Consider the following 21,241-nt stretch of genomic DNA (forward strand, 5'->3'; position numbering starts at 1 on the left):
GTGCTTGGGTACACCCAAGGACAAGCCCCGGTTAGTGTAGGATTATTGCAAGAAAAAGGAACAAAAAGAACTGGGCTGTTGGGTTGAGATGCTAATGGACTGGTAACCGGGACTATGGAAGAGACTAGGTGCCATCACCTGCCTCATAATATATTTTATTTATTTTCTTTATTTAGGATTACCAACAGATAATACATCTTACATGCTCTTAAATCTATATAACAATCATGACTGATGCTTATCTAATTATAGGTAACCACACATATATGTTATAAAAACACGAAAAATGGGCAGGTGGTGACTCGCCAACTCACAATATGGGTCCCCGTAAACGGCCGCTCGCATAGAGCGACAAGGGGACAACATCGCGTGAGCGGCTCAGGGCGTGGAGAGTGTGCACCGCTCTCTACCCAGTGTACAGCCACTGTGCCAACTCGCGTCTTAGGCATATTTCACTTCCGCCCTGCGAGCATTATAGCTCTGACACCCCACTCTGGACGGCCGGTTAAAGCAAGCCAGAGGTGAGAGTCCTGCGGCCCCTGCTCACTCCAGCCGGCCAATAAAGGCAAGCCGGAGAGAGGGGCCTGACCGACTCTCGGGGGTATGGGACCCAAGGGACGTCACTTCCCATTCAGCTCGCCACAAGCTGCCCTGGGGGCTTATTATTATTATTATTTGTGTCTTTTTCATATCTCGGGACCATGGGGTCCCGGACCTTTGGGAGGCGTGCGTGGGGCTAAAGCCAACAGCGCAGAGGCCCTTTAAGACAATTTAATCTAAAAGCAAGGGATACACATGGCAGATACCATCCCCGAGCGCACGATATGATACATCCGGAGATGGTCCCCGCCAGGTGCAAAGACTATTGCAGTGCAGCACTTTTGGGCTGCGATGGGAACTAAGGTCATGTGCTATTGATTTGAAAGTTTGATGGACTGGATAATGGGCTATGGGAGGAGACTAGCGGACACCTGTCATGACAATCAGTCTCGAAATTATAATAGACAGGCGGTGACTCGCCAACTCATTGAGTGGGCCCCATAGTGGCCGCACGCACAGTGCGACAACAGGGCAACACTTTTAGAGTGGCTGTGAGGTTGTCGAGAGGTGAGTCTGCGGTAGCCAGATCCCGGTAATCCGTTCAGCAGGCCGCCGGCGTTATGACATTTTATACTTCCAACCTGGAGCATAGGTCCCGCTCTTGCGACTCCACTCTGGCCGGCCGGTGAAGGCAAGCACAGAGGCGAGGGCCAGATGAAAGTGCCCTCTGGAATAGGGGCCCGCGGTGTCGCCACTCACAGTCAGCTCGCCAAAAGCTGCCCCCGCGGGTTTATTATTATTATTATTATATTTACAGATGTGGCAACCACCTACCACTCCGGAGGTTGCCACCCCTAGACGGGCTGAGTCACCGGTATCGGGGCCGGCGAGGAAGAAGGTTCGGCGTCCTCTTGGAGCCGCGGAGATTGCGGAGCTACTTTATGACTCTGGCAGCGAGCTGGAGGATTTGAGCAGCTCTTCGGATGAAGAGGCGGAAGAGGAGCCTGATCCCGCCAACATGAGGGCAGTAGTGCGCAAACTCCGAAATTTAAACGTTTTGGAGGAGGAGGGAGAGGTGGAGGCCATATCCGACCTCCTTGAAGAAGCAGGGGTCGACATCCGCGAGGTTGCCCATGAGCCGCCTCGTAAACCTGAATCTGTGGATGCAGATGTCGGCGAGGTCTTCCAAGAGACTCATGCCTATGAGGCGCCTAATAGGCCCACGTTTGAGGGTGTGGGAGAAATTACAGAAGAGGAGAATCAGGCCCATGAGCCGCCTCGTAGACCTGAGTCTGTGGATGCAGATGTCGACGAGGTCTTCCAAGAGACTCATGCCTATGAGGCCCCTAACAGGCCCGCGTCTGAGGGTGTGGGAGAAATTACCGAAGAGGAGAATCAGGCTCATGAGCCGCCTCGTAGGCCTGAGTCTCTTCCTCCGCCAGGCAATCACGATAACTCCTTTTCTTGGTCCAACGACTTTTCCACGTTTGCGGGCCATGAAGCGGAGTATACGCGGGATCCGGGTCCGCGTATAACGACCCAAGACGCTTTAAGCATTTTTAGCATTATTTGGGACATAACGTTAATAGGCCAGATAGTAGACCAGACAAACTTATACGCGTGGCAAACATTTACCGCAATTTCTGAGTACCAGGATTTGCCCAAACACCTGCACCAATGGGTGGATACAACAGTCGAAGAAATTAGAAGGCTTTTCGGCATGATGATTTACATGTCTCTGAATTACAGGGCTCGAATAAACGAGTACTGGACGACAGGCGTGTTGGGGATGCCAGATTTCCGGAAATTGATGTCTCGGAATAGATTCCACTTACTGATGAGATTTTTGCACTTCACCGATAACACCAACGCTACGATCGGTATGACGTCCTACCAAAAAAAAAAATTGCAAAAATCGCACCCGTAATAAATTATCTAAATCAAAAATTTACGGAAATTTACGTCCCCCAACGCGAACTGTCCTTGGACGAGACTCTCTTGCTCTGGAAAGGCAGCCTAAGTTGGGTTCAATGCATCAGGAGCAAGGCGGCCAGATTCGGTCTCAAGATGTTTGAGCTCTGGGAATCATCGACAGGTTATCTCATCAAAACCATAATTTACGCAGGAATGAATTCGTCCTTTGTTGAGGGAGCCCTTCATGGGTTCGACAACAAAACCGCGAAGGTTGTTCTCGAACTCATGGATGGGTTCCTCGACGTAGGACACTTAGTTGTCATGGACAATTGGTACAACCAATTGCTCCTGACAAGATTCCTTAAATCGAGGCGAACAGACGTATTAGGGACCATCAACAAAAACCGTCAGCACATTCCTGACGCGATTAAGGAGGCTAATTTAAGAGGTATGGAAAGAGGCCAACAGATTGTTCGTCACTGTGGGGATATTGCCGTCACCGCCTGGAAGGATGTCAAGTTGGTGACGATGATATCCACGTATCACAATGACGAGCAAGTTGTTGGTCGGCGCACCGGACAAGATCTTTTAAAACCTGTATCCATTGAAACATATAATAAGACCATGGGAGGGGTGGATTTAAAAGATATGAAACTGAGCGGTTTTCTTATGGAACGAAAAAGAGGCCGCAAGTGGTACATAAAAGTGTTTTCCCGCATGATTAATACAAGCATTTTAAATAGTTACATAATATTTTGTAAAAATCCTTTGTTGCGCATGCAAACACATCGTGAATTTAGGTATGGGCTAGCAGACGCACTCGTTAGGGCTGGGCAGCCGGTCCAAGTACCCCGACCCCGACCTGTTATAAATGTTTGTGTGCGCCTCGACGCCCAACCAGATCACTTTCCAACATACACGGCCGGATGTGAAGGCAAGGCCGTTAAACATCAGAGGCTGCGTTGTAGACGATGCGCAGCTTCTGGCAAGCGCACTCAAGTGATGACGATGTGCCAGAAATGCAACGTAGGCCTGTGTTTAGGGCAATGTTGGATTGTTTATCATACAAGAGAATCACTTGTCTAATCACACCAGAGACTGCGATGTAGACGGTGCTCAGCTCCAGGAAAGCGAACTTTAGTGAATGTTTAGCGACTGTAATAGGGTCGTTGACACATGTTGAATTGTATAACTAAATCTAGTTAAGAGTAATTCTCAAAAAAGTGGCATCTTAACCGGTCATCATGTTTTTGAATTGAATGTATGCTTATTCTCTTTTTCATATGAAACAAAAATGTTTATAGATAAACAAAAACAATGTTTTTCGATGCCAAGTCTTTTTTTTTATTTAAAATTTATACTTATATTATAAAAAATAAAGAGTACTACTTTTTACTTTAACTTGTCTTGTCCAAAAGCATCGCTCTTCTAGTTTTAGTTATTTAGATTTTATAAGCACCAATTTATGTTAATAAAATATCATACTATATAATAACATAAACAATACCTTTTAAAATGTACGTTGCATGGGACTTATGTATAATTTTTGTACAACAATATTCACGCACGTCGTAGTTTCGTAGAGACAAGTGGTAAAAGGCAGGAATCTGGAGTTTGTAACGGAATGTTAACTTTAACTTATCAAGATTATTTTACGAATTGGTATGGGGCCTAATGTAATAATATCATTTTAATATTGTATGAAGGTATATTCATCTATGCTAAAAGTGAGACATTCGTATTATTATCCGTTCAAGAGATAAAATCTAAAAAAAAAAATGTATTTTTTATTGTAACCTACTAGAAAATACAAGACCTTTACTCTTCAAAAAAAATTTTTTTTTCAACTTCTTAATAGTAAAAAATAATGGTACCATTTGATTCCTTACATTTTATTTAAAAAAATATTGTATATCAACAACAATATTGTACACCGACAAAATCGCAATTTCCTTGTTTTCCATACCTCGATACGGCCTCTAACGTTACATGGTGACGTCACGATATGTATTGCCATTTTGTTAGAAGCGTTTCGTCAGTAAAGTGCGGGTGCCAGACTTTGACCATCTTTTGTGACTTTTGTATTGCTTTAAGACAATGGGTCCCGTACAGACATTTGATCCTCAAAACAAACCTGATCGATTGATACCATTCATAAAAAAAATGTCAAATACTTACCCTATTTCTTTGGATATAAAGTTTTGATTTCTTAGGGTGTTTTTCATTTATTATTTGCATGTTTGAGAAAAACACTATACATACCTGCGGCGTGAAAAGTAGTTGACGAGCGAAGACATATGTGTAGAGGCCGAGCAAAGAAAATTACTTCACGGCCTCTGTAGTAACGTATGATTTACACTAACATTGTCGAATCAATTAGCTATACCACCCCCTCAAGTTCCCACCATGTATTTTATTATCAATCACATGAAAAAGTTATAAAACACATTAAACCTACATTAGGTATTTGCTAAAGTTCCACTCCAATGTAAGTCGTCGGTCTGGACGCACACGACCGGCGCGGCGACGAGAGGCTGTTTTTCTGTTTGTATGTAAATCCTAGGCTCCATGCCAAATTTCAGCCTTCTAGGACATCGGGAAGTACCTTAGAGGTTTTGGTCATTGAGTGAGTCAGCAAATCGTCTTATTTTAGGTATTGATAAAAACTAAAGTAATAAAGCTAGATTGATGAAACTTAATTATATTTCATAATTATGATCCCTAACTACTTACATCTTATCCTGTAAATTTGAGTTCTCTGGTGTTATCTGGGACGCAGCTAGAGTTAGACCAAGACAAGTCTGCAACGATTTTGATAGCACATGCAGTGCAAGTTGTGAAATCCAGGAACATAGGAATAAGGAAGTCTAGGTATGAGCAGTACAAACACTAGATGCGATTCATAGGAGGTTTAATTAAAGACTGACAAACTACAACTACCCTAGGGGCTATTCATAAATTACGTCATGATTTTAGGGGGTGGGGGGAGGTCAAAAATAAATCGATGACGTAATTTATGGACATCCCCCTATACCTAAGTACCTAAGCATAATCTAGCTGTACCCACATCGTATATATACATATATCACACAAGTGTTATTTTAAACGTCAAACTTCTATGAAATTATGGCGTCAAAATAACACTTGCTGCGTATGCTATCAAAATCGTTGCAGACTTTTCTTGGTTTAACTCTGGGTTTGAAAATTAGTTTTATACTTTTATTGAGTAACTAAGAGTTACAAATTCAAAAATTAAACCGCTTTTGGATACGAATCAAAAACTACCAAAACGTATGATAAAATGATATCAACCGTAATTCGTGTTTCGTTGTCCATATTCGCCGTTAGATGTCGCTGTACTTACTGCAAACTAGCTTATGTTGTATTTTCCCGATATATACAGATGATACGGAAAAAATCGAATGTAAGCAAGCAATAATGATAACAGTAGGTTTTTAAGTATAAGTAATAATATAATAATAATAATTGTACCTAGGTACTTATTACAAATTAAAATTTTTGAATACGGCGTTGTCAACCAAACAACGCTGTTCAAGATCTTAACGCTGAACCAGGCGTGGCCACAGAATAAATAATAGTACTAGGTACAGAAGATTCACTCTCTAACAAAACGCGTCTGTTACGATCAGCACAGATATGGCCGCTAGGCAGCGTCACGCGCGGCTTATGACTTTCCCCAAAATTGGTGTGGAACGGATGTACTTTTAGCTACCTGTAGCAAAGCGACGAAATCGCGGAGTGAGCCACGCCTGGTTTAGCCATGTACGGTACATGCGGCCCACACCAATTTTGGTGTCTAGCCATAGTAGTTGCCGAGCACCGCTTGGAACGGACGCCTGCTCGCGCTTTCACCACCTGGCTGTCATGTCTGTCGTAATAAACCCGTTTTGTTAGAGAGTGAACCTTCTGTACCTAGTACTATTATTATATTTATTCTGTGGCTAAACGCAATCGGAAGTCTCGGCCCAAGCTCTCCAACATATTATACACTTACGGATGTAGTGAATAATCCGTTTCGTCATATTTTCTCGGAAACGTTCGTATTAGCAAAGATAATAGAGGGTATTGAGAGTTACTGTCGTGGTCAATTATGTAGCCACAGTACATTTACTGCTATCTTCCGACTCTTCCGACAGAAGATTAACACCGTTAGAACGCCGTATATTCTTTCACTTATATTCTTCTACTTATATTATTTACACTTATATTATCCTTATATTCTTTCACTGATGTCTTAATTTGTTAAATATTGTAATTAACGCCATCTATTCGACAGTAGGCCAAAGGTATGGCGCCATCGCTCGAAAAGATTGCACCGCCATTGACTTTACATCAAGGGGGCTATTCATAAATTACGTCATTTCAAATTAGGGGGGGGGGGTCTGGACATCGGATGACGGTAGCATGAAGTAGGAGGAAATGGGGTCATTTGATGCATGATTTTTGGATGATTATAGGGGGGGGGTCCAAAATCGTCAAAAATCGATGACGTAATTTATGGACAGCCCCAAGTCAATGGCGGCGAAAAGGTTCGCCATTGACTTTACATCAAGTCAATGGCGGCGAAAAGGTTAAGCTATATAAAACGGGATTATACGGGGTTTTACACATATGAGTTATATGACGCTAATATTTTCATATTTGTTGCAGATTTCGAACATTAGCCCGAACACGCGGGTGCGCGATTTGAAGCAAGCTCTTTCGGAGCGCGGGGTCAAGCCTCAAATCATGGTGTGGAAGGTAATATCACACTTTATAAATAAGAAACAATAGTAATAAAATAATTTAGCCTATATACGTCCCACTGCTGGGTACAGGCCTCCTCTCAAGCACGAGAGGGTTTGGGCTATAACCCCCACGCTGGCCCAATGCGGACTTCACATACACCTTTGAATTTCTTTGCGGATGTATGCAGGTTTCCTAACGATGTTTCCCTTCACCGAAAAGCTAGTGGTAAATATCAAATGATATTCCTTACATACGTTCCGAAATACTCATTGGTACGAGCCAGGATTTGAATCCACGACCTCCGGATTGAAAGTCGAACGTCAGATCCACTCGGCCACCACCGCTTACTTATCACATTTTATACAATTCAAATATGTACGTCCAGAGGGCTTACCGCGAACCACGTTCGACGTGTTGCCTTCCTGTCACACTTACGTACGAATTTACAAGTGCGACAGAGAGGCAACACGTCGAACGTGCAGGTTCACGGTAGGCCCTTAGATCGCGACGTGAATGAGTCAGTTGCTGAAAGACACGCTGACTGTTCGCATGCATTAAGGTGGTATTCCACCTGTCCAATTTCTTTGTCTAATGTTTATTTGCGTCTCATATTTTGTTTAGTGAGAGAGTGAGACACAATGCACATTTGACCGAGAAATCGGACAGGTGGAATACCAACCTCACGTAGTACGATGCGCAGCGCGTGATTCGCGAAAGACGTAATAATGGTACGTTAACTAAATTTAGACGCACTTAGGGCCAGTTGCACCAACCACATTGGGTGTCATTCTGAATCCCTAACAACGTTTGTCCTAAAGTCACTTGCCCTAACTGGTGTGTCCTAATGGGCACATGCCCTAACGATCAATTGTCATAACGATTATTTTCCATAATATAAGGGTCTGAAAAATGGTTAGGGTTTAGAACTTGCTGCCACAAAAGTGGGTTAGGTTAGGGTTAGAACTGCGACCCTCGCATAAAAGAAAATATGCTTAATAACATTAGGATAAATAATCAATAATAGGAAAAACAAAATTAGGGTTTTTAGTGTTAGGACAACATATCATTATGACAAACAATATTAGGGAATGCAAAGATAGGAGAAAAGACTTTAGGGATTCAGATATAGATCCACCACATTTGACAGACTGATCAACGCCAGCCGGCGCGCCCCGGCGCTTTACTATGAAACTTTCCATACATAAAAATTTAGCGAACTCTTTAAGAGCGCTCTTACAAGAAAAGTCGAAATAATGCAAAATTGATGATACTAGTCGACGAAATTCAGGACTTTGCGCTCATTATTAGAAACAATGAGTACTTGTTCCAGTAAAAGCGTCTTCTTATCTTTATAAATATCGTTGTAAATATAAGAAAAAGGACTTATTAAATTAGTAATGATTTTTTTTCTGATGGTCGTTTCCGAAAAACCCCGTGAAGCACTGAATGGCGAGCTCTTATTTGGAAATGTTGAGAATTTTACTCTGCTAAACCTGGCTATTTTGTATTACTAATACCCTGTACTTTAGGCATATCAAACTATATTTTTCCTACATACCTTTGAGAAAGAGAAAATCAAAGTAAAACGAACTCGATTTTCTCTCCGAAACAAGTGTCAATTCCTACGAAAATCTACTTAATATCGAAGTCATTTTCATACTCAAGCAATCTGCAACGTTTGCTTATACTGTTGGTATACATTAGTGTTTATGAAATTCTACTATAATTTTTTGGCAATTTTTTGAAAACTACTCTATATTACCGATGACGCGCGCTGCGCCAGCTCAGTGCCGCGGCAGAGCTTGTAGAGGCAGGACGTGTGTCGGTCGGCTCCGCACATTTTCAACGGCGACGACGAGGTTTTTTATCATTGTGTGCGGCGGGCGCCGTGTAAAACGCTATACTGTGTGCGTGTAAACCGCAACGAGAGACTTTGATCCTAGCACCGTTTTTATAGTATTATAATTTATAATGGTACAGTTTAATAAACTACCGGACAGGATTAAAAATATTTGAAACGACCTGACATTCTATATGTATTTATTTGACTCAAGATAGTACTCAGGGTCTGATGATGGAGCCGGAAGGTGGTCACCGGTACTAATCAACCATGCAACTAAACCACTTCGTGTTTAGGCTCGTTTTATTCATCTCAACAAGATCTTTGACACAAGATAGTACTCAGGGTCTGATGATGGAGCCGGAAGGTGGTCACCGGTACCAATCAACCATGCAACTAAACCACTTCGTGTTTGGGCTCGTTTGATTCGGCTCAACAAGATCTTTGACTTAAGATAGTACTCAGGGTCTGATGATGGAGCCGGAAGGTGGTCACCAGTACCAATCAACAATGCAACTAAACCACTTCGTGTTTAGGCTCGTTTTATTCGTCTCAACAAGATCTTTGACTTAAGATAGTACTCAGGGTCTGATGATGGAGCCGGAAGGTGGTCACCGGTACCAATCAACCATGCAACTAAACCACTTCGTGTTTGGGCTCGTTTGATTCGTCTCAACAAGATCTTTGGCACAAGATAATACTCAGGGTCTGATGATGGAGCCGGAAGGTGGTCACCGGTACCAATCAACCATGCAACTAAACCACTTCGTGTTTAGGCTCGTTTGATTCGTCTCAACAAGATCTTTGACACAAGATAGTACTCAGGGTCTGATGATGGAGCCGGCAGGTGGTCACCGGTACCAATCAACCATGCCACTAAACCACTTCGTGTTTAGGCTCGTTTTATTCGTTTCTATAAGATCTTTGACACAAGATAGTACTCAGGGTCTGATGTTGGAGCCGGAAGGTGGTCACCGGTACCAATCAACCATGCAACTAAACCACTTCGTGTTTAGGCTCGTTTGATTCGTCTCAACAAGACCTTGGACACAAGATAGTACTCAGGATCTGATGATGGAGCTGGAAGGTGGCCAGGGGTACCAGTCTACCGTGTAACTGAACCACTTCGTGTTTGGGCTCGTTTGATTTGTCGCAACAAGATCTATGACACAAGGTAGTACTGAGGGTCTGATGATGGATCCGGAAGGTGGTGACCGGTACCAATCAACCATGCAACTAAACTACTTCGTGTTTGGCTTCGTTCGATTCGTCGCAACAAGATCTTTGACACAAGTTAGTACTCAGGGTTTGATGATGGAGCTGGACTGTGGCCACGGGTACCAGTCTACCATGTAACTGAACCACTTCGTGTTTGGGCTCGTTTGATTTGTCGCAACAAGATCTTTGACACAAGGTAGTACTGAGGGTCTGATGATGGATCCGGAAGGTGGTCACCGGTACCAATAAACCATGCAACTAAACCACTTCGTGTTTGGCTTCGTTCGATTCGTCGCAACAAGATCTTTGACACAAGTTAGTACTCAGGGTCTGATGATGGAGCTGGACTGTGGCCACGGGTACCAGTCTACCATGTAACTGAACCACTTCGTGTTTGGGCTCGTTTGATTCGTCGCAATAAGATGTTTGACACAAGATACTACTCAGGGTCTGATGATGGAGCTGATGATGACAGACAGGTACCCGTCGCCACCTTCGCGCTCCATCATCAGACCCTGAGTACTACCTTGTGTCAAAGATCTTGTTGAGATGAATAAAACGTGCCTAAACACGAAATGGTTTAGTTGCATGGTTGATTGGTACCGGTGACCACCTTCCGGCTCCAACATCAGACCCTGAGTACTATCTTGTGTCAAAGATCTTGTTGAAACGAATAAAACGAGCCTAAACACGAAATGGTTTAGTTGCATGGTTGATTGGTACCGGTGACCACCTTCCAGCTCCATCATCAGACTCTGAGTATCACCTAGTGTCAAAGATCTTGTTGAGACGAATCAAACGATCCTAAACACGATGTGGTTTAGTTGCAGGGTTGATTGGTAATGGTACCTTCCAGCTCCATCATCAGACCCTGAGTACTGTCTTGTGTCAAAGATCTTGTTGAGACGAATCAAACGAGCCCAAACACGAAGTTGTTTAGTTACATGATAGACTGGTACCCGTGGCCACCTTCAAGCTCCATCATCAGACCCTGCCCAAGTAGCACAGATAGCTCTATAACTACTCACTTTTAGTTCTATCTAACGCTCTGTGCTTATTAAGACACTTATAAGAGCACACTCGTGGTCCTACAGCTGTATAATAGATCTCAGTGATATTTATATAGCTTAGGGCTGATTAAAAGCTGCATTACGGCTCTGAAAACTACCATTAATACGCAAAGAGTGATATAAAGGTATGTTTGCTACGACCCTATACAGCTTTAAGGGTTATCAAATGCTTTAACCGGTATAAGGTCTGTTTAGTGGATAAAATTACGCTATGTGCTGTATAAGAAGGTAATTGTGGACTTTTATTACGTTGACTTATTAAGGGAGCACAAGTGAACTATTATGAAGCTAATAGACGTATAATGGAACACATGTGGCACATAATACAGCTTGTCGCTTAACATGTTTACCGCTAAGCAGCTTTTATTACACTGACTTTTAAGGGAGCACGAGTGAACTAATATGAAGCCAATAGACGTATAAAGGAACACATGTGGCGCATAATACAGCTTATCGCTGAACGTGTTTACCGCTAAGCAGCTTTTATTACGCTGACTTTTTAAGGAAGCACGAATGAACTATTATGAAGTCAATAGACGTATAATGGAACACACGTGGCACATAATACAGCTTATCGCTGAACATGTTTACCGCTAAGCAGCTTTTATTACGCTGACTTTTAAGGGAGCACGAGTGAACTAATATGAAACCAATAGACGTATAGATGGAACACATGGGGCGCATAATACAGCTTATAGCTGAACATGTTTACCGCTAAGCAGCTTTTATTATTCTGACTTTTTAAGGAAGCACGAATGAACTATTATGAAGCCAATAGACGTATAAAGGAACACATGGGGCGCATAATACAGCTTATCGCTGAACATGTTTACCGCTAAAGCAGCTTTTATTTCGCTGACTTATTATAAGGGAGAACGAGTGAACTATTATGAAGCCAATAGACGTATAATAGAACACACGTGGCGCATAATACGGCTTAGCGCTGAACATGTTTACCGCTAAGCAGCCTATTATACTACCATTGGGACTGTCTGCATAGCGGCTGTTTAAACGTTCACAAGATGCCTTATAACTGTTTAGAGGTTCATTATTGTATCGAAATAACGACTTGGACTTTACAGTGGTTCACTTAAGTATCTTTATCAGATATATAACAGTCGTATGCTGCATATAAGAATTTTAACGGTTCACGTTGCTTTTTAACATTGACCGCCATTTTATTGTATATAACCTACAAAATTGAAATTGCTTTTCCAACTTTTAAGGGTAACAATAAGGTTTTGTGCCTGAGTTGTTAACCTAAATCATTCGTTTAGTACTTCCTGTAACGTATTATTAACTTTTTATCTCATAATTCTGTCCAAACCACTGAAATAGTTTTTACACATAGCTTATTTATATAATTAATTTAAATAAATACTGGTTATTTTCGTGGCGCACTGAAATTTTCTTAGATAATGTATATATATAATATCAATAAACTTGCATTCCCAAACATCTTTCTCGCATTAATATATAAAAGATCATGTTACACACATTTAACTAAACACTTTAACAAAATGACTTATGGTGTCGTTGCGCTTAACGTTTTTGCTTCAATATAAATATGTTCACCTCTGCGTTCGTCGTCGCTATACTAAATATAATAGCTGATTTTTAAGGCAGAGGTGTAAAAGTATGTTATTAATTATCTTTTATTCAGCCCAACGTCAATCTTTCCCGGTATTAGGGCGCACATGTGACATATTAGCTGAATAAAGGGTAACTGGTGGTCTCTTACCCAGTCAATATACACCTCTTATAACTCCTGTTACCCCTTATAATTCCGTTAAATTGCTGCTACAACGATCTTGAGTAGCTATGTGAACTTAAGGCTGCATAATTTGTGCCCATTTAAGAGTTATAAAAGCTGAAAAGACGCTTATACAGCTCTTATGCAGCTTTTATATTCCAGCTTCAAGCGTATTCGTACTTCATTATGCGGCTGCTATACAGCTAATCTGTGCTACTTGGGTGTGTATCTTCAGTGTCAAAGATCTTGTTGAGACGAATTAAACGAGACTAATCATGTTACTACATGGTTGATTGGTATCCGTGACCACCTTAATCATCATCAGATCCTCAGTACCAGTTCGTTTTTAAACCCTCGTTGATACAAACTTTACAACCTATAGGTACCAAATGCAATGACGAAACATGTAAATAAGCGAGTAGGTACCTATAATTTCTTTCGAGTAATATACCTTCATAAGTACAAGTATGGGGCTATTCATAAATTACGTCGTTTCAAATGGGAGGAGTGGGGGGGTCTGGACATCGGATGATGGTAACATGACGTAGGAGGAAACAGATTCATCCGAAGCTTGATTTTTGGATGATTTGAGGGGTGGGGGGGGGGGGGGTCAAAAATCGTCAAAAATAGATGACGTAATTTATGAACAGCCCCTATGTACATTTGCACTGCATTTAGTATTTTCGTACTTACCAAATAACAGTTTTAGAACTTTAAAAGTTAAGTACAGTTAGTGTTGTTATGGTTGATTTCAATATGCTTCGCGAAGGATCAAGAATGTTTAATCCATCATTGTAGTGCGAGTGTGGTAGAAGGGATCGGCGTACTGAGCTCGCACGGCCTGCCGCAGCGCGTAAAATACCTAAACTCGCTCAACGCCGAAATGTAATAGCGCTCTTAACGATACGAACAGTTTGGTGCAACCGACCCTTAGTACAAACTAAAGCAGGAACGTTCTATCCTCCTAAGGCCCAGCCATAGAAATGAAAAATGCAATATTTGCCAAAGAAATTAGAACCTAGTGTAGGAAATAGAGTTGATTTTGCGTTGTTCAAAAACTGAACGAAACAAATCAAAAGCAGCTCTGTTCCAATCGACTGTGATTTAAATTTCATTGAACTGAATAAGTTAAGTACTATTGGTAGGACCTTGGGCCTTAGGAGGCTGTGTTGCCTAATTAATTAGGCAAAAATGTGTAGCAAGAATTTGATGTAATTGTTTATTTTTGCAGGGTTTCCGTGGATACTGCTACCTACACTTTTTCAAGCCTGGACCACAAAAGGTATTTTAAATTATTTAGTGTAATAAAAAAGGATACTTTTTTTAGTAGTACAGTTTGCTATCTAGATTCTTTTATGAGCTAGTTAGTTTAAAGAATAAAATAATAGATTAGTCTTTATATCATAATTTCCTTAGAAAGGGCTTATTCCTATTTTTAGGGTTCCGTACCCAAAGGGTAAAAACGGGGCCCTATTACTAAGACTCCGCTGTCTGTCCGTTTGTCTGTCTGTCTGTTACCAGGCTGTAACTCATGAATCGTGTTAGCTAGACAGTTTAAATTTTCACACATGTTGTATTTCTGTTGCCGCTATAACAACAAATACTAAAAACAAAATAAAATAAATATTTAATTGATGTTTTTGCCGTTTTTAGCGTAATGGTACGGAACCCTTCGTGCGCGAGTCCGAATCGCGCTTGGTCGGTTTTTTACTACCACTCTGTCTTCTTCAATAATCGGTTTTAGAAGTTATATGTAATTCGCTAGTAATTGGCCATTCCAAACCCTAGAATGTGGTTTGGGGTTTAGGGCGGCCAGTTACTAAAAATGGCCAATTACTACAGGCATGGCTCACTCCGCAATTTCGTCGCTTTGCTACAGGTAGCTACAAGTACATCTGTTCCACACCAATTTTGGTGACTAGCCATAAGCCGCGCGTGGCGCTGTCGCCACCTAGCGGCCATGTCTGTCCTGATCGTAACAGACGCGTTTTGTTAGAGAGTGAGTCTTCTGTACCTAGTACTATTGTTTATTCTGTGGTTACTGGCGAATTACCCTCGTGATAACGTAATCTTTGTTGTGGCAATAAATGATTTATAACGTAATGTGACAGGGCGAGGGCGACAGCGCGGCCACAGTGAACATGGACAGCGTGATCTCGGCGCTGGCGGAGATGTCGGTGGGCGGCAGCGGCGGCGAGTCGCCCAACCGCGACGACAAGCCGCGCCTGCTCGCCGTCGAGCCCGCGCCGCCGCGCGAGCCCCGCGTGCCGCGCGACCAGGCGGCGCAGGACGCGCCGGCCGAGCCCGCCACGCCGGCGCCGGCGGCAGCGGCAGCGGCAGCGGCAGCGGCAGAAGTAAGTTGTTAGATAAAGGTTCCCAATTTAAAAGTGTTTTCACCACACCAACTGGTAAAGGCTCTCTTGATTGTACAATAACTAATAGCAAAGCTACATTTAATACACATGTGAGGCAAAGTAATTAAATGCAAATTTTGAGTTGTTTTCTTATGTTTGCTGGTAGAATTGACTTTTAAATGAGGATTTTGAATGATAACTATGTAATATCATTCATTTGGATTTGATTTGGTTTGATTTTGTTTAATCTCTTACAGTTAATATTTTCTTCTGTTTGGTGTGGTGAAAAATGTTGTGTTTCACTCGGGGGCAATTTTGTTTAACCCTCGTGCTTTGCAACCCTCCCCTCTTTACTTGTGTTATTTATATCTAGTTTTATTCTTTGTGACTTATTATAAGTGAACTGAACTGTATTTGCGTGCATGAAACTGTGCTTATAGCAAATAAAAATTTGATTGATTGATTGAAAGCTCAATATCCAATTCAATTTTGGAATCATTCGCTTGCTCGTGTAGCAATATTAGCACGAGCGGTTAAACAACAAATTTGCCCGCTTTTAAAACAAATAACTATTGTTGCTAGGCATACCTACATGAATAAAGAATATTTTGATAATGTCGGAGATTTTGGTCATCTATCACTTGCGACTCGTTCCTAAAACGCCCCTGTAGTGGGTAATTTGCATATTTCAACACTATTGTGCAAATGTGCATGGCAAGATTGTTGTATGTTGATTATATATTATGTTCCTATTCTCAATCTAAGTATAAAACAGAATTGTTTTACATATTTGTGATATTTGGCTGGTAATTACTCAATTAAAATGAATTGTTGCAGGTCCACTGATTCGCCTCGCCGGCCGTGCACGCGAAACCCAGGATATTTTGATAACTCCCTTATTATTTGTACGATCACTCGCTTTCGCACCCGACTGACTGCCGGCAGTCGTAACACTAATTATTTAGCTTTAAGGTCTATTTTCCTTGGTGCCGGTCCACAGAATTCATGCATTGTGTTGGGTATGTTGCATACTATACGAACCTTATTAACGTTAAAAAGTGTGTAGCGTCAATTTTCAAACCAAAACTGACTGGCACCGACATTCAATGTCAGGTTTAAATGGCACTAGAAGGGTAGAAAGGTTTTACAGTTTCGATCATATACCGGGATATGAGTATAGTTGTGCCGTTCTCGAGAACGTTCTCCGCTTTGTATGGAGAACATTCCCCATAGCAAAGAGAATTTGAAATAGAGAGTTACTGTCATGGTTAATTATTTAGCACAGTACATCTATTGCCATCTTTCGACAGACGATTAAAACTGTTAGAACGCCATTTGACTTTGATCATTCTTCACTAATATGTGTTAATTTGTTAAATATTAATATTAACGCCATCTACTCGAGAGTAGGCTGAAGGTTATGGCGCCATTGCTTGAAAAGATTGCACCATACCTTTGGCCTATAGTCGAATAGATTGCATTAATATTTAATAAGTTAACACATATCAGCGAAAGAATAAGGATCAAAGTCAAATGGCGTTCTAACAGTTTTATGTTCTGTCGAAAGATGGCAGTAAATTTACAGTGGCTACATAATTTACTTTGACAATCCGTCTCTATACACTCTATTCTCTTTGCCCATAGTAAACAGAGAACGTTCTTTAGAACAGCACAACTATAAATATGAGCTATGTTTTAAACAGGAAGCATTTGTTAGTGAGTTACAGTTGTCAAATGACGATATCCGTTTTACTTTGTGTCGTCTGCAATCAATATTTAAACCCTCTTGAGTAAATTTGTCTTAAGCACAAATACTTAGATTTTTTAATTTAACATAGCCTGAATTTAAACTTAGCATATCCAAAGATAGTGTCCGACCGGAATATGTTTTTTTTTTGCCAAAAACGAAAGTTCGGCCAGGGGGGTGTCATTACGCAGTTTAGGTACATTTGGCCGGCGGGCCTTCTGGGCAGGGTAGGCGTATGGCAGTGGGCTGCCGCTCGACCGCACGATAGTCGTGTTACGTGGCGCTCGCGCAAAGTAGATTCACCGTTCGTGCGCGGTTATAAGTTTCAATTTTGTTGCAGGCGGCGAGTATAGAGTAAATCTGACTTTTGTGAAGGAGTGAATTTTCTGTGCGGTAGTACTATTAGTTATTCTGTGGTTCGGCTTTGGCTCTAGTTTCGGCCGAAACCGAAACTTTTGTAGACTTGTTAAAATCGTTGAAAAAATGTTATAAGACCGCTTTCATACACATATTAAGACTGCGTCGAGCGTCCAGTGGCGCCCTCATTAGGCGAAATGTCGGGGCGAAGCCATTTCAATGTAGCCACTGTGATTACAAATGCAGTCAGAAGTCACACTTACAACAACACCTGATGATACATACCGGGGCGAAGCCATTTCAGTGTAGCCACTGTGATTACAAATGCAGTCTGAAGTCACTTACAACACCTGATGATACATACTGGGGCGAAGCCATTTCAGTGTAGCCACTGTGATTACATATGCAGTCGGAAGTCACACTTACAACAACACCTGATGATACATACTGGGGCGAAGCCATTTCAGTGTAGCCACTGTGATTACAAATGCAGCCTGAAGTCACACTTACAACACCTGATGATACATATTGGGGCGAAGCCATTTCAGTGTAGCCACTGTGATTACAAATGCAGCCTCAAGTCACACTTACAACAACACCTGATGATACATACTGGGGCGAAGCCATTTCAGTGTAGCTACTGTGATTACAAATGCAGTCTGAAGTCACACTTACAACACCTGATGATACATACTGGGGCGAAGCCATTTCAGTGTAGCCACTGTGATTACAAATGCAGTCGGAAGTCACACTTACAACAACACCTGATGATACATACTGGGGCGAAGCCATTTCAATGTAGCCACTGTGATTACAAATGCAGCCTGAAGTCACACTTACAACACCTGATGATACATATTGGGGCGAAGCCATTTCAGTGTAGCCACTGTGATTACAAATGCAGCCTCAAGTCACACTTACAACAACACCTGATGATACATACTGGGGCGAAGCCATTTCAGTGTAGCTACTGTGATTACAAATGCAGTCTGAAGTCACACTTACAACACCTGATGATACATACTGGGGCGAAGCCATTTCTGTGTAGCCACTGTGATTACAAATGCAGCCTGAAGTCACACTTACAACACCTGATGATACATACTGGGGCGAAGCCATTTCAGTGTAGCCACTGTGATTACAAATGCAGCCTGAAGTCACTCTTACAACAACACCTGATGATACATACTGGGGCGAAGCCATTTCAGTGTAGCCACTGTGATTACAAATGCAGCCTGAAGTCACACTTACAACAACACCTGATGATGCATACTGGGGCGAAGCCATTTCTGTGTAGCCACTGTGATTACAAATGCAGCCTGAAGTCACACTTACAACAACACCTGATGATACATACTGGGGCGAAGCGATTTCAGTGTAGCCACTGTGATTACAAATGCAGTCTGAAGTCACACTTACAACACCTGATGATACATACTGGGGCGAAGCCATTTCAGTGTAGTCACTGTGATTACAAATGCAGTCGGAAGTCACACTTACAACAACACCTGATGATACATACTGGGGCGAAGCCATTTCAGTGTAGCAACTGTGATTACAAATGCAGCCTGAAGTCACACTTACAACAACACCTGATGATACATACTGAAAAAAACCTTGAAGCCATTTCAGTGTAGCCACTGTGATTACAAATGCAGTCGGAAGTCACACTTACAACAACACCTGATGATACATACTGGGGCGAAGCCATTTCAGTGTAGCAACTGTGATTACAAATGCAGCCTGAAGTCACACTTACAACAACACCTGATGATACATACTGAAAAAAAACCTTGAAGCCATTTCAGTGTAGCCACTGTGATTACAAATGCAGTCGGAAGTCACACTTACAACAACACCTAAACCAATAATGTCTGTATACGTAAATCAGTATATAGGTACATAGGTATTAACATTGTTGTCCTATTTGTTCCACAACTTTTGGTCTTTGTCACATAGTTTAGTTTCATAGAACGAAGTACCATTTCGTAAGTTTCGGTAAAATATGATTTTTTGGCCGAAGCTGGCCGTAACTGAAACCGAATCTTCGGTCGGACACTAATAGATTCGCAGCTTAAACAATCATTATTAGTAACGAAACAGACCAGAAATCAACGATTCATTAAAAATGTTTTCTTAAAAATTCAGTCAGCAGCAATAGTTGCTAACCAGGCCAGTTCAAAATGATCTAGAGGTAATTTTCAACACCTCGCCCGCTTAGCAACATCTGATTCATAAAATAGTAATAAGCATTTAGAATTCGACAAGTATGCAATGTACTGTTTAACCAGAACAAGCGATGGTTCGATTTTAGTTTTCCCGATTCGGACGAGAGTTCGCTCGATGGTTTTTTGTTTTTCTTGCATTGGACCGGCACTGTTAGAGAGAGTGAGCTATATTAAAACTTTAACGAAAATATCTTTACGAATGTTTTGTTTTCTAGTCTAACGTTAGATGTAATTTTATAGAGCCGTGAATCTTAGAAAGCTTTGTTTACCCACGTTTCAATATATTTTAAGCATTCTTCCATTACGATAAAAGAAAAGATGCTATTTTAGTATATTATAGATTGAAACAGATTTAAACATATTTTTAATGTTTAAGGTGCTTTTAAAAGCGTCGTCCCAATAGAAATTTAGTTTGAAAGGATTTGATTAGTGTTAAGGGTATTTATTTCAATTCGATGGTTGGGACTTCGCTTGTATCTTATATGTACGTGCCAACTGATTGCATGCGATATGGTTGATACATCGTTGATTTCCGCCAGAATTTGATCGTTCATTTTAGCATTTTGAACATATCGATGGATGAAAGTTGGTTATACATTTTGAAAACTTATGGTAGCAAGTCAAGTTACTTTTTCAGTATTAGGTTATAAATGATTTAAGACTCGAAAAGTAATATATATTTGACATAATAGGATACGTTTAACATGTGTATTTAGAATTGTGCGTACATTACGTCCGCATAGTATTGGTCTCTTTTAGAGTATAAAATAAAAATATATTTTATATAGGAAGATTGATTATTTATGGTGTATTTTTCGAAATTTTTAGTTTATACGTTCTGTGTAGTAAGTATAACCTTGGTGGATAATACATACGCATTTCACGTTTGATTTAAAGTGTTCATTCGCATAATATGTTTCCAAGTACTTTTACTCACTTTCAATAAATTTTAAGCACTTAAATGTATTTATGTATATAACTTGTTAACACTCTTTTTTTAGTTTATTTTGTAAACTTATAACGTTCGTAGCAGGCAGGGATGGCTTTTTTTGTTTTGTATTTTTTTTTAATAAATTTATTAAACACTTCTATTGTTTTTACTTTGAAAGCGTTAAGCGATTCTTCATACATCATGAGTTCATGACTATCGTAACTAATTACTCTAATTAGTCCTTTAGGCGTTCGATCTAACTTTGTGATGTCTGTAACGTAGCGATTTGGCATTAGAAAGTTGAGAGCCGAATTAAAAATATATTTTTCTATAGAAGATCTTTTATTTCCATACAAAACACACGGTACACGGTTTGGTTTTACACGGGCACCTAAGTTGCTTTTTAACAAGCTTTTATTAGGTCGACCTGTATGTAACTAACTATGTAATGGAATCTAAGGTAACTAATTTAACCATCTTCCAAGGATCGTAGCGTCATGAACATTGGCAGCTGTATGTAGTTCTGATGACAATACAATA

General features: G+C 41.0%; 1 protein-coding gene across 2 annotated transcripts in view; it reads left to right on the top strand.

The window, feature by feature from the left end:
• The window catches only part of LOC134801128 (methenyltetrahydrofolate synthase domain-containing protein), a 48,837-nt gene extending 27,979 nt beyond the window's left edge, over positions 1-20,858 (top strand). For both annotated transcript variants that reach the window (XM_063773665.1, XM_063773666.1), the window contains 4 exons: positions 7,126-7,215; positions 14,316-14,366; positions 15,196-15,438; positions 16,276-20,858. In XM_063773665.1, coding sequence (XP_063629735.1) covers positions 7,126-7,215; positions 14,316-14,366; positions 15,196-15,438; positions 16,276-16,284 — 393 coding nt within the window. In that variant the 3' untranslated portion in view covers positions 16,285-20,858. The remainder of the gene's footprint in view (positions 1-7,125; positions 7,216-14,315; positions 14,367-15,195; positions 15,439-16,275) is intronic.
• The last annotated feature ends 383 nt before the right edge of the window (positions 20,859-21,241 follow it).

The sequence above is a fragment of the Cydia splendana genome, chromosome 21, assembly GCF_910591565.1.
Source record: "Cydia splendana chromosome 21, ilCydSple1.2, whole genome shotgun sequence".
Classification (NCBI taxonomy): Eukaryota; Metazoa; Arthropoda; class Insecta; order Lepidoptera; family Tortricidae; genus Cydia; species Cydia splendana.